We start from the raw sequence: 14,078 nt of genomic DNA on the forward strand, positions 1-14,078 counted from the left end.
AACTTTTTGCTTTGGACAGGAGGAAGGGGGCGGGACGGGAGGCCTCGGTTTACGCTGAACGACTCTGAGATGGGAGCTGGGACGCTGGGAGCACCTTCAGTGCTTCTCTCTGACCATTCTCCCTTGCCCCAATCCCCATTCCAGGGCTGAGTTTGATGGTCCTTCTTGACGCTCCCACAGCACCTGTGGAGACTGTCATGCCGGGGTTGCGCTGATCGTGAGAACACCACTGCTGGTCTTAGGTGCTGCAGAACCATGCAGCTCATATAGAGTATTGAAGAACTTAATAAATATGCCACTAAAGAAAAGTTATTGATGCCTCTTACTCGGTGAACTTCTTACCTCTGCTTTTATATCCTGTCCTATATTAAAAAAAAATACAAACTGGTGGATGAGACAGGGAGGGAAAGAGGAGGGGGAAGATAGGTATTGTCTTATTTAGGATCACTATTACTGCTTAGCAGGCGTTGTTCTAATTGTTTTATAACCACTTAGTACTGCCTTTAGATATGCACAGGAGGGACATTACAAATTACAAAGTCATTAAAATAAGTAAGGATGCTTCTGCCATCAGGACTTTGTATTTAGAGCTGGCACAGTAAAATCTACAACTCTGCATATCTGATCACTCATTAACATCATCAAGGCCCCAGGAAATGCTTCTCATGTATTTTGCTCTCTGTTCTTGTAACTAGAGGCAATCGTATCCACTTGCTGTGAAGGTCTGTGGATGTGCCTTTGCTGACATCAGATGGAGAAGTTTCATGGTTCAAGAGGGAGTTAAGCAGGTGAAGAGATTATAAGAGAAAAATAAACTTAACATTTTACATACTTCCAACCGCAGAGAATGCATGTCATAGATTCCTGCATGGGAGGATCCCTTGCTAGCAGAGTTGGCTAATCTTCCTGTCTCACACATTGCCCTGGTATTTCTAGCCATTACGCAAGACAGCAGAGAAACTGCAATATTAAACAATTCATATTACTCTTGTATTTGTGTAGGTGAAGATTCAAATCCAAATGCATGAATCACAGTCCATATTTTACAAAAGGAAGCCTCAGGCAAAAAGAAATTCAGTCTTTGTTGACTCATAAAGCATATTAGTGGTGGAACTGCTGTGGCTGTGCTGGGCTGAAGCCGGGGAGCTGGGAACCCAATCCAGGTATCCCACACGGGTCGCAAGAGCCATTGCTGCTGCCTTCCAGGGTCGGCATTAGTAGGAAGCTGGGCTGGGAACCGAGCCTGAGTACTCCAGTGTGGGACACGAACATCCCAACCTGCAGCATGCCCTCCCTGCCACGGCCCACCAGAGGTTCAAACAAGATGTCCACTCTTGAATCGCTTTTGATTTTTGGTTCTTTAAACCACTAAGACATTCAGTCTTCAGATCTAGACAGACATCTTCTGTAGTTTGATCCAAAGGCATTAAATGTTCACCCAGTGCAATTTGGTGAAGGCAGTGCCAGGCGTTTGATAGAGAACCTTCAGAACAAATGTCTGCCCAGAGACAGATGACGACCTGAAGCTCCAGCGCTGATTGGCTCTGTTCCTGGGGATCCTCCAATCCCAACATGCCTGGAAGCTTTCTCAGGTTTTTATTCTCCCAGGTGGGCACATCAGATCTATTTGGGGCAAGCTTTGCTGACTGCCATTCGCTTCTTCCCTTGTTCTCAAGTATGTCTCGGCGGATGGCGCTGCGGCTTCCCAGAAGCCTTCATAGAGCAGCTGTGCTGGCGATCCTGGTGGTGCTGAGCTCCCCGGCGGCAGAGGGCCACGACTCCCCACGTAAGCGCAGGACGGCTGCTACCCAGGGCCCCCACTCAGGGAACCCTCCTTGGGCTGGGGTGTGGGGAACGGTGATCTCCGTGAGCTTAGAATACAGCGCTCTATCACCAGCTAATTTCCTCTTTTCCAGACAGCCTGGTGTCCGCCTTCTGATCATAAGATGAGCACAGGTGGTCTCCTTCCCATGGGCTCAAGCCTGCGGATGTTACACTAAGAGGGAGGGGATCACATGCATAGCCTTTATTATTTTCGAAGACAGGATTTTTTCCAGAGTAACACAGGTTTGTTATTTCAGGATCCCCCAAGGCTTTATCTTTGCTAAATAGCAGGGATTTATTTTGTGATTCTGGGTTGGGGAAACAAGGCAGCAATAGCCTCTGGTTTCTGAGGACAAGGAGCCTATATTCCTGATCTGAGTGAAAAGTTCATGGAGGCAAACACTTGGCTGCTAACTGAAGCCAAGCGCTGACCACAGATAGGGAGTCTTACCTTCAGGTCCCACTGGCTTAGGGGCAAATGATAACTTGACCAAGAGTCAGAGGCATGAGTTGATGGTGGGCTGAACTCAGGGAAAAAGGAGTATGCAAAGAACAGGAGAATTAAAGAACAATGTGTATTGAGAAACCACTCATTGCTAACCATTCTCTCAATTCTGTTTTTATTGAATAAATTAGAAAGAGATGGAGAGAGTGAGACATTGCGGACACAGGATTAATATCTTTATATAAATTCTCTCAACCTTCCAACATGCCTAGGTGCAGGTATTGTGACATTTAAAAAAAGTATGTATTTATTTGAAAGGGAGAGAGAGAGAGAAAGAATCTTCTACTTGCTGTTTCACTTCCCAGGTGGCCACAATGTCCAGGGCTGTGGCAAGAGCTGTTTCCCCGCCTCTCACATGGGTGGCAGGAGCCCAAGAACTTAGGCTGTTCTTGCTGCTTTCCCAGGCACATTAGCAGGGAGCTGAATCAGAAGCGGAGCAGCCAGGACTCTTAACAGGCACCTATATGGGATACTGGCACTGCAGTCATGGGCTTAACCCCCATGGCAAAGCGCCACCTTTGTGACTTTCTTTTTACACAATTAAACCCCATAGCCAGTTCTCTCTAAGAACCCTGTTCTTCCCACCACAACACGAGGCTCCTCTGCATCTAAGATAATAGATAAAAACACACTCTGTTATAACAATTTAGATGGTATTAGATACCATCTCAGCGCCCCGCCTTTTCGGCCGCCCCTCGGGTGAGGCGGATCCCGGGAGCCCTCGGAGGAGCGGGAGGAGCCCACTGGGAGACCCGGGTTCGGGAGGCGCGGGGCTGGGTTGTGGGAGTCGAAGGAGAAGCGGCGGGTTCCCGGCTCCTCCGACCTCAACGCCGGCCCCGCACAGCGACGGCCGCAAGGGGCGGTGCGGCTGAGCCGGGCCGGGGCCTGACTGCCGCGCGTTGATGCCCAGCAGAGGATTTCGTGTACCAGTTTAAGAGCTACTGTTACTTCACCAACGGGACGCAGCGGGTGCAGTACGTGACCAGATACATCTACAACCTGGAGGAGTTCGTGCGTTTCGACAGCGACGTGGGCGAGTACCGGGCGGTGACCGAGCTGGGCCGGCCGGACGCCAAGTACTGGAACAGCCAGTACTTGGAGCGGACGCGCGCCGAGATAGACACGGTCTGCAGACACAACTACCAGGCAGAACTCCTCACCTCCTTACAGCGGCGAGGTGAGTGCGGCCCCTCCGCCGCCGGCCGGGTCTCCCTGCTCGGGGAGGGGCCGGCCTCTGGGACGCGAACCCCTGAGTGCGGAGGGGACGGGGCGGCGACCCAGGGGAGGGCGGGGGCCGGACCCCAGCAGTCCTTGGACCTTCCCTGCAGAGGCGGGCGCGGCTGCCCCGTGTGGCTCTGCCTTGTGGTCCGCCTGGTCCTCTGGTCTTCTCAGGCCCATTTGCCTCCTTCCTTACCTGTGCGCTGTAGGGCGCCAGGAGAGCGCGGCCTCAGCCTCTGTCTCTGGTCCTTGGAGCCAGATAGCAGGGCCCAGGGCCCAGGGCCCATCTGCTGAGCTCAGGCCGCTGAGACGCCCAGCAGGCTGGACCTAGGTCTGCCCTGCCACCGCTCACTGGGCACCTTGCACATACTGTAGTAAGCACACTATAGTCGTATTTTGACCTTTTGGTTTCAAACCAACCTCTCCTCTCCTCCCCTCCCCTCCCCTCCCCTCCCTCCCTCTCCTCTCCTCTCCTCTCCTCTCCTCTCCTCTCCTCTCCTCTCCTCTCCACCTTCCCCTCCTCTCCCTCTCCCCCTCTCCTGCCCCTCCCCTCCCCTTCTCCCCCTTCCCCCTAAGCCTCCCCTCCCCCTTCCCCCTTTTCCGCCCCTCCCCATCTCCTCGTCTCCCTCTCCCCCTCCCCTTCCTCGCCCCTCCCTCTCCTCCCCACCCCTCCACCTGCCCCTCCCCTCCACCTTCCCTTCCTCTCCCTCTTCCCCTCTCCTGCTGCTCCTCCTCCCCTTCCCCACCCCTCCCCCTTCCTCGCCCCTCCCCCTCTCCTCATCTCCCTCTCCCCCTTCCTCGTCCCTCCCCCTCCTCCTCTCTCCCCCGCCCCTCCCCCTTCTCTCCATCTCTGCCGCCCCTCATCCTCTACCTTCCTCACCCCCCCTCCCCCTCCCCTCCCTCTCTCCTTCCCCTTCCCTCTCCCCTCCCCTCCCCCCTTTCTTCTCTGTCTCCTTTCAAAGAAAGAGAGTAAGCCGGAGACAAGAGAGGGAGAAAGCGTGCACTTCTGCCTCTGGTTCACTCATCTCTAAATTCTCGCAGCAGAGGTTGGACCAGACAAAAGCCATTCGTGTCTCCCATGTGGGTGGCAGGGACACCTGTACTTGAGCTAGCATCTACTGCCTCCCAGAGTGAGCATTTGTAGGAAGTTGGAGTGTGCCGGCAAGTGGAGCTGGGACTGGAACCCAGGCATGACATATGGGATGTGGGCATCCCTAGCCAGGGCTTAACTGCTGCACCAAACACCTACCCCAGTTCTGTTTTCTTAAGTAGCAGTCTCAAGTCCTAGAGCCCTCCGAGGGGGGGACTGTCACACTGGATTGTAGGTAGGGTGAACTCCAGAAACCATTGTTCTTGGCTACCAGTTAGGCTCAAGAGAAACTGGAGGGTAAATAGAGCCTTAAAAATGGACTTAACTAATTGTTCATTACTATTTTACTTAGTGCTTCAAATAACCCTTATTGATTTGGATCTCAGTAGTTTAGAATTTGTGAATGCAAAGTCCTAGGATTAGTGTTTGCTAAAAATAAAATGCATGGGGAAGCCATTGTAATCCATAAGCTGTACTTTGGAAATTTATATTTATTAAATAAAAGTTAAAAAAATAAGCAGTCAATGGTGTTGTAAGGAAGAGTTAATTTTTTTAAACTTTTATTTAGTAAATATAAATTTCCAAAGTACAGTTTATGGATTACAATGGCTTTTTCCCCATCATAACTTCCCTCCCACCCGAAACCCTCCCATCTCCCGCTCCCTCTCCATTCCATTCACATCAAGATTCATTTTCAATTCTTTTTATATACAGAAGATCAAGTTAGTATATATTAAGTAAAGATTTCAACAGTTTGTACCCACACCGAAACACAAAGTGTAAAATACTGTTTGAGTACTAGTTATAGCATTAATTCATATTGTACAACACTTTAAGGACAGAGATCCTACATGAGGAGTAAGTGCACAGTGACTCCTATTGTTTATTTAACAATTGACACTCTTGTTTATGGCGTCAGTAATCACCCAAGGCTCTTGTCATGAGTTGCCAAGGCTATGGAAGCATTCTGAGTTTGCCGACTCTGATCATATTTAGACAAGGTCATAGTCAAAGTGGAAGTTCTCTCCTCCCTTCAGATAAAGGTACCTCCTTCTTTGATGGCCCGTTCTTTCTACTGGGATCTCTTTCACAGAGATCTATAATTTAGGCCCCCCCCCCCCCCAGAGTGTCTTGGCTTTCCATGCCTAAAATACTCTCATGGGCTCTTCAGTCAGATCAGAATGCCTTAAAGGCTGATTCTGAGGCCAGAGTGCTGTTTAGGACATCTGCCATTCTATGGGTCTGCTGTGTATCCTGCTTCCCATGTTGGATCGTTCTCTCCCTTTTTTTTATTCTATCAGTTAGTATTAACAGACACTAGTCTTGTTTGTGTGATCCCTTTGACTCTTACTCTTAGACCTATCAGTGTGATCAGTTGTGAACTGAAATTGATCACTTGGACTAGTGAGATGGCATTGGTACATGGCACCTTGATGGGATTGAATTGGAATCCCCTGGCACATTTCTAACTCCACCATTTGGGGCAAGTCTGCTTGAGCATATCCCAAGTTGTACATCTCCTCCCTGTGTTATTCCCACTCTTATATTTAAAAGGGATCACTTTTCAGTTAAATTTAAACACCTAAGAATAATTGTGTATTAATTGCAGAGTTAAACCAATAGTATTAAGTAGAACAAAAAAATACTAAAAGGGATAAAGTATTAAATTGTGCATCAACAGTCGGGACAAGGGCTGATCAAGTCACTGTTTCTCATAGTGTCCATTTCACTTCAACAGGTTTCCTTTTTGATGCTCGGTTATTTGTCACCGATCAGGGAGAACGTATGATATTTGTCCCTTTGGGACTGGCTTAATTCACTCAGCATGATGTTTTCCAGATTCCTCCATTTTGTTGCAAATGACTGGATTTCATTTTTTTTTTACTGCTGTATAGTATTCTATAGAGTACATATCCCATAATTTCTTTATCCAGTCTTCTGTTGATGGGCATTTAGGTTGATTCCAGGTCTTAGCTATTGTGAATTGAGCTGCAATAAACATTAGGCTGCAGACCCCTTTTTTGTTTGCCAATTTAATTTCCTTTGGGTAAATTCCAAGGAGTGGTATGGCTGGGTTGTATGGTAGGGTTATATTCAGGTTTCTGAGGAATCTCCAGACTGACTTCCATAGTGGCTTAACCAGTTTGCATTCCCACCAACAGTGGGTTAGTGATTAATTTTTTTTAAACGCAGTGAGTTGCCTAATTCAAAGAGCAGGAGTTTCAATAGATAAATTTAATCCACTGAAGTACCAGGCTTCTTTTGGTGTAGACCCGACTCCCATTCCCTGGCTTGTGCTCCCTCCACCCCTTGCAATTCCACATCCCTCAGGGGTAGATGTTCTGAAAGATAATTATACTCACTTAATGAGCACCTGTAGGTGATTACCTTACCAAATACCATCTACATTATGCCATCTGTTCTCACAGCTATCTTGCAGTTTCGGATTAGCATCATCATCTTACATGCGTTAATATTGTTAGCTTACAGTTACTCAACACGTCCTGAAGCCTCTCCCAAATACCTGACAGTTCTCATGCATATAAGAATCTAACAGAGACAAAACCTCCTGAAGCTGGCTGGGTAGGATCAGAAGCAGCAATATGAATCTATTCCTGTCTATTTTCACTGTTAGTGGGATAGAAATGATCCTTCAAGGATTAAAAATTCATGATTAATCCCTAGCATGACTCCAGTTTTATCCTACTTTATACTCTTTTGCCTACTTCTAGCCCACATCCTAATGCAACCAATTTGATTTTTGCTATTTAATTCTTTTTCATGAAAAAAAAATATGCTTCCTATATTTAATCCCAATCTCTGTAAGATGAACAAATTTGATGAGTATGTATAGCCGGCCTGGATTTCAGTGAGACTGTAGAAAGGAGAACCTGAACATGAGTTAAAAAATCCAAACTGAAAACACAGTGCCTTCCAGATGATGCTCATGAGTGCCATTTAATTGGGTGCAGGGACTACCTGGGGATCTCGGCTAATCTCAGTTATGTTTATGTGCTCATATCACATTCACATGAACTCAAACCAACCTCTGTAAGAATCTCAGAATATTTTTTAAAGAGAACATATGTAGTAATGTCTGATTTCAGAACAAGGAAGGAAGGAAGTAATAGCAAGAGAATGGAGTAAACAACTAGTAATTAATTTTACTTGAATATTAAAAGGGGAAAAAAAGAAAATGAGAGAACACCAAATAAATAAAAGAACACCATTAGTAACAGTAATGACAGCAATTAGTATTACTAGTCAGTAGCAGACTCTAATTTTACATCAGGAGAATAAGAAAGTACAGTTAAATAATTTGAGAAGTAAGGGGCAAGACGTACAAAATAGGCAGGGAAATGTGTGTCATATTTGATCATAAGTGGCAATTGAGAAAATAAAGGAAGAGAGGCATGGGCAAGCATGGTTTTTTTTAAGTTGTCACCTGATGTCTTGGAATAGCTTTTTTAAATAAAAAGCTTTTATTTAATAAATATAAATTTCATAAGTACAACTTTTGGATTATAGCACTTCTTTCCCCCATACCCGCCCTCCCACTCCAAACCATCCCAGCTCCTACTCCCTCTCCCATCCCATTCTTCATTAAGATTCATTTTTCATTATATTCATTATTATCATTATATTCATATTATATTCATAGTATTATATGTATTATATCATTAATATAATTATTATATTATAATCAGATAATTATTATAAAATAATTATTACTTACATGGTTATAATTATATTAAATTATATATAATTATATTCAATATATTAAAATTATAGAATTATATATCATAACATTATATTATTAATATAATTATTATATTCATATTATTATATTCATATTATATTCATTTTTCTTTATATACAGAAGATCAGCTCTATACTAAGTAAATATCTCAACAGTTTGCACCCATACAGACACACAAAGTATAAAGTACTATTTGAAGACTAGTTTTACCATTAATTCACCTAGTACAACACTTTAAGGACTTACTCCTACATGGGGAGTGAGTGCACAGTGACTCCTATTGTTTATTTAACAATTGACACTCTTATTTGTGACATCAGTGATCAGTCAAGGCTCCTGTTGTGAGCTGCCAGGGCTATGGAAGCCTCTTGAGTTCACAAACTCTGACATTATTTAGACAAAGCCACAATCAAAGTGGAGTTCTCTCCTCCCTTCAGAGAAAGGTACCTCCTTTGATGGCCCCTTCTTTCCACAGGGATCTCACTCATAGAGATGTTTCATTTAGGTTATTTTTTGCCACAGGGTCTTGGCTTTCCATGACTAAATTGCTCTCACGGGCTTTTTAGCCAGATCCGAATGCCTTAATGGCTGATTCTGAGGCCAGAGTGCTGTTTAGGGCATTTGTCATTCTATGAGTCTGCTGTGTGGCCAAGCATGATATTTTATTGATATTGTCTTTTTCCTTAAAGGCTTCTTTACCTTTCCTTCCAAGCACATAAACTTCTGAAATAACATACTCATTTGTTTGGCTCTGTTTACAGGTTGCAAATTTTATAAAGACAAGGCCCATGGTCTGTTGTTTATCTGTGGATCCCCAGTGCTTGTCAAATTTATATATGTTGCATGAATGAAATAAAGTATAGGTGGTGTATATGATGTGGAGATTGAAGTTTATGTATTCAATAATATACATTTGTATGTGTGTGTGTCAGGGTTCATCATAGAAAGAATGGCATTTGAGCCAAGGTTAGGGTAAAAGTTGAGAGGGATGGATGCTGTGTTGACTGACAACAGGTAGGGAGTGCTTTTGTTATGCAATTCTGTATTACAGGTTAAAAATTATGAAATATAGCCTGATGGAGGAGCACTGCATGTAGAACTGATGTGATGGTCACTGTTATCCAGACATTTCTCAGCCTATGTTAGTGTTCACTGGACTGAGATTTATGTTGATGGTTTCACATTAGCAGGCAAAAGTCATAGCTGTTGTGTTTTCTGTACTGTGGTTAGCACTGGTACTGACAGAAAGCAGTATCACTATCTAGCATATGACCTTCAGTTTCAATAGGAGGAAGGGGATCAGGATTTACTATTGTTAGTATTTTTGTGAAGGCCTACATAATGTATTTTTTTTAACAGGCAGAGTTAGACAGTGAGAGAGGGAGAGAGAGAGAGAGAAAGGTCTTCCTTCCTTTGCCGTTGGTTCACCCTCCAATGGCTGCCGCGGTGATCCGAAGCCAGGAGCCAGGTGCTTCTCCTGGTCTCCCATGGGGTGCAGGGCCCAAGGACTTGGGCCATCCTCCACTGCACTCCCTGGCCACAGCAGAGAGCTGGCCTGGAAGAGGAGCAGCTGGGACAGAATCCGGCACCCCAACCGGGTCTAGAACCTGGGGTGCCGGCGCTGCAGGCGAAGGATTAGCCAAGTGAGCCGTGGCGCCGGCCACATAATGTATTGATTTACAGTTTTAAAAGGCTTCAATATTTTTCAAATAGTAACTCCCACAGAATGGTGTTTATTGTTCCTTATTTCTCTGAAAAGTAAATGGACTAATACATGTCCTCAAGCTAGTAAGAAACAATGTTCACATTCTAATTCACAACTTGGAATCCAGGAATCTGTCTAGTTTGGTGTCAAGGGGTGACTCTTCCCCATTGGGAGACTTGCCATGTGCTTTCATGTCTCACTTACTCTGTCTTTTCCTGTCTGTTACTGCCCCCAGAGAAGCCTATGGTGACCATCTCCCCGTCGAAGAGAGAGGTTCTGGACCACCACAACATGCTGGTCTGCTCAGTGACAGATTTCTACCCCAGCCAAATCAAAGTCCGCTGGTTTCGGAATGACCAGGAGGAGACAGCTGGCGTTGTGTCCACCCCTCTTATTAGGAATGGGGACTGGACCTTCCAGATTCTGGTGATGCTGGAAATGACTCCCCAGCGAGGAGATGTCTACACCTGCCAAGTGGAGCACCCCAGCGTCGAGAGCCCCATCACGGTGGAGTGGCGTAAGGGGCAGATCGTTTTCTTTCACTGTTGGTCCCACAAGACAGAGGGTGGAGCTCCCTCTGCCACATCCTATCCATTATCCCTGGGGTGGCTGCTGAGCTGGGAATCACAGGAGACTGGTGCAACTCTTGTCCCATGGCGGAAACATTGGAAGATTTCTGATCTCACTTTCTTCCCAGATGGAGGGAGGCTACTCTATACATGGTAGGCCAGAAAGCCAGCCCTAATGGCCCTGCGGGACTATGTAGGTTGTGGATGTGTCCCTGAGGAACAGGGTACTTCCTCCTCTCCCTTCCCTACCTCCCATGTCCAGAGGATCTATTGGCTGGTCCTCTCCTGTAAGAGATGGTCAGAATGCGGAACTAGACTCCACTGGTGTCTCCACCTTCTGTACTTTAGATTAGACTTCAGTCCTCAGCCAGGGACACTGTGTGATGTGGGAATAAATGCTGACACTCAGGTTCTCCCCAGGGGTGCAGTCTGAATCTGCCCAGAGCAAGATGCTGAGTGGTGTCGGGGGCTTTGTGCTGGGGCTGATCTTCCTCGGGCTGGGCCTTATCATCCATCACAGGAGTCAGAAAGGTGAGGAGCTCTGGGGGGAAGTGGGGAAGGTGGGCTGTGCCTGAGACCTTCTGTTCCTGAGGCTCTGCCTCTACAGATTGCTTCCTTTCCTCTGACCCTGAAAGGAAGGAAGCTGGGCTGGAGGAGGTGGGGCAGCCTAGGGGGAGACTTCAGAATCTGATTTTCTGGTTGAAAGGCAGCCCTGCCACAGAGCTGGCAGAGTTTATCCTAAGACTTCCTTACATCATCCTTGTCTCACTGGATACCTTCCAAAAGCTTCCTCCATTAAGGTCATCAGCTTTTCTTTTTTCTACTGACAGTTTCATTTGTCTTGGAAGACTTTAGGTTAGGGCATTGAGGCATTTGGAGTATGAGTAGGGAGAAAATATAACTCTCCAATGAAGTTGCATTTTTCTTTGGGGTAAGAGTGGTGGTTTGTATAATGAAATTGTTCTCTGTATAATTTTCTTTTGTAGGATCTCGTGGGTCTCCACCAACAGGTAATATTTCATCCTTGGGTGGCAGGGGGACAGGTATAAGAGGAAAGGGCATGAGGTGGGTGTACCTGGGCACAGTGGTCTCTATTCATAGCCTGTTCTCTGCTATGAGGATTAAGAGTTAGGAGAGAAATTTGTGAGTTTCTGTAAAAAGCTCCAGAGGTTGCTCCCCAGAGTCAAATCATAACTTTCTGGACTCTTTCTGTGAAACTTGAGTCAAAGCCACATCTTAGGTGTCAGACACAGAATGATGCCCACGTATTGGTTGCTACTATCTGTAGACTTTTGTAAGTGACTCCAATAGTGGTGATGAGGTGAGTTATGTAATTCATTCAAAAGATTAAACCCTTTATTTTCCCTGGAAAAGTAACAGCTGTCTCACCTCTGATACACCTGCATCACCTGAAGTTCCATGTCCTCTTTAGCTGATTTCAGCTTCACATAGATACTGGGAGAAGTGATGATGATATGCCCTGGCTCTCAGCTTTCTCTGTCTGATTCTGCAGGGGGAGCTGTGGAGGGAGGGGAGGGAATGTCCTTCAGGGGCTGTGTGCTGATCACTCCCCCTTCTCTTCAACAGGGCTTCTGCACTGACTCCTGAGGACATTTTAACCCAGGATTGGTTATTGCTTCTGTAATGCCTGCCTTCCTGTCCTTGCCTGAAACTCCCTGCTGCCCCAGTTAACCTGTGCCCCTCTGAAATCAGAGTCCTACAGACCCGGTTGCAGCTGCCAGCTCACCTCCTCTGATCCCACCCTAAGGATCTGGCTGTGGCTCAACTTCCTACACTGACCCTGAAGTCTCTGCCTGTGTGCTCCCAGCTGTGTCTACTCAGACCTCAGGGTTTTCTCGTTTCCATTCCCCACTCCCACAGATTGCTCAAGAGAAGTACATCAAAACCATTTTCCTGAACTTGGAATTTTTTTTCATAATTAAATGTGACTATGAGTTACTTGTGTCCTAAGCCTCTTAATTGGGTGGAAGAAGGAGACTGCTACAGAATGAAGGAAGAGATTTTGAGGTGACCAAGCCAACCTGTGGCCAGAGGAGGAGTTAATTCTTGAAAGGATAATAGAAGCACCATGGGGTGCCATGTGTGTGTGTGTGTGTGGGGGGGCAGAGGCAATAGAAACTCATTAAGTTGCCACACCCTTCACAATCTTAATATGATGCTCAGTGGAACAATCTTAGGATATCCCAGTCCGTTACAGTCTGATGACTTGTGTATGTAAGCATGCATTACTTGTGTGCATACATAAATGGCACCTGGTGGCACAGAGAACCGAAATATTTCAAGTGTAACCTGGAAAGTTACACTGAGACCTTTTTAATTTTAGAAGGTAGAACCAGCAATAAAAACACTATATTCTTGCTTCCAAACAATAGAAAGCCAACTCAATCTTATTTTGTTAAAAAAAAAAAAAAAACAGGAAGTCTGGGTTTAAGCTGGTTTCAGTAGCAAATACATGGAGACATTTATATTCATCTCTCCTTTCTCTTCCTGTTTCTCTCCCTGGACCTTTTTCTCATTCTCTGCCTTTTTTATCCCTCCATATTTCTTTCAGTGTCTCTCTCTGCATATTTTTATGTCTGTCTGTCTGTCTGTCTGTCTCCCTTGCTGTGTCTCTGGCTTTCACTACATTGCTGCCTCTGTGTTTGTCTCTGTTTCTGTTGGTGCCTTTGCCACTATCTGTAGCCCTCTTTCTATTTCATTTTGAAAGTCTAATTTCTGCATTTCTCTTTCTGATCACCTCACATCTCATCTCTATTTCTGTGTATGTGTCTGTCTGTGGTGTGTGTTTCCATTGTGTCTATCAGCATGTTGAGAAAGATTCTGATAGGCTAATCCTGGGTCACATGAACACCTCTTAATGCCATTCTGTAGATGCATGTAGACATCCACCCCCTTACTAGGAGTGGGGCTGAAATTTCCTGAACCTGGGGATGCAGGAAAGTACCTCCAGCATAAAGATGTCTATGTGTGCCACACAGAGCACCTTAGCCTCAGAACCCCACCACCGTGGAGTGGTGGGAAGGGGTTTGTTTCTTTGCATCACAGACTTTGCAAGACAAATAGAGCTTTCTCTGGATCTGGGATCCCTCAGTGGGGCACCTGTTCATACTCATCCTGCCCCTCGACTCTTGCACAGTCACCTGACTGTACTATCGATCCGGAATAGGGACTAGAGCTTTCTTTCTGTGGACTTAGTGACCTGTTGATTACTGAAGACATCCTCTTCCCTGGGCTAGAGAGGACACACTGAGGGTCCAGCACTGAAAGCTGGTCTCCTCAGCCTCTGCTTCACCATCAGGATAAGTGGCTGTGAGCCTCGCTGAGGTTATGGAAGGCCATGCCCAGGAGGAGCAGAAATTGCCCTCTCTGTTCTCTCGAGTTAGTCG

At 45.9% G+C, this 14,078-nt stretch overlaps 1 protein-coding gene across 2 annotated transcripts; it reads left to right on the forward strand.

Moving 5' to 3' along the window:
- The first annotated feature begins 1,625 nt into the window (after positions 1 to 1,625).
- On the forward strand, positions 1,626 to 12,635 carry LOC100351163 (HLA class II histocompatibility antigen, DQ beta 2 chain). 2 transcript variants are annotated; one of them, XM_089334110.1, is made up of 6 exons: positions 1,626 to 1,786; positions 1,917 to 3,506; positions 10,338 to 10,619; positions 11,092 to 11,202; positions 11,658 to 11,681; positions 12,259 to 12,635. In XM_089334110.1, the coding sequence occupies exons 3-6, from the start codon at positions 10,346 to 10,348 to the stop codon at positions 12,270 to 12,272; spliced, it is 423 nt and encodes a 140-aa protein (XP_089190236.1). In that variant the 5' UTR covers positions 1,626 to 1,786; positions 1,917 to 3,506; positions 10,338 to 10,345; the 3' UTR covers positions 12,273 to 12,635. The 2 variants fall into 2 exon arrangements, with proteins under 2 accessions (XP_089190236.1, XP_008260979.4); XM_008262757.5 differs by having other exon boundaries at positions 3,243 to 3,506.
- Positions 12,636 to 14,078: the final 1,443 nt, after the last annotated feature.

Source organism: Oryctolagus cuniculus, chromosome 5 (genome assembly GCF_051225735.1).
Source record: "Oryctolagus cuniculus isolate XC-2025 breed Fujian yellow rabbit chromosome 5, ASM5122573v1, whole genome shotgun sequence".
Lineage (NCBI taxonomy): Eukaryota > Metazoa > Chordata > Mammalia > Lagomorpha > Leporidae > Oryctolagus > Oryctolagus cuniculus.

What these genes read in the sequence shown, in the direction of transcription:
- LOC100351163 (XM_008262757.5), top strand. Translation starts at nt 1,678, where the DNA reads ATGTCTCGGCGGATGGCGCTGCGGCTTCCCAGAAGCCTTCATAGAGCA. An exon ending in CACCTCCTTACAGCGGCGAG is followed by an intron (nt 3,507 to 10,337) that starts GTGAGTGCGGCC and finishes TACTGCCCCCAG; the next exon opens with AGAAGCCTATGGTGACCATC. An exon ending in CCATCACAGGAGTCAGAAAG is followed by an intron (nt 11,203 to 11,657) that starts GTGAGGAGCTCT and finishes TTTCTTTTGTAG; the next exon opens with GATCTCGTGGGTCTCCACCA.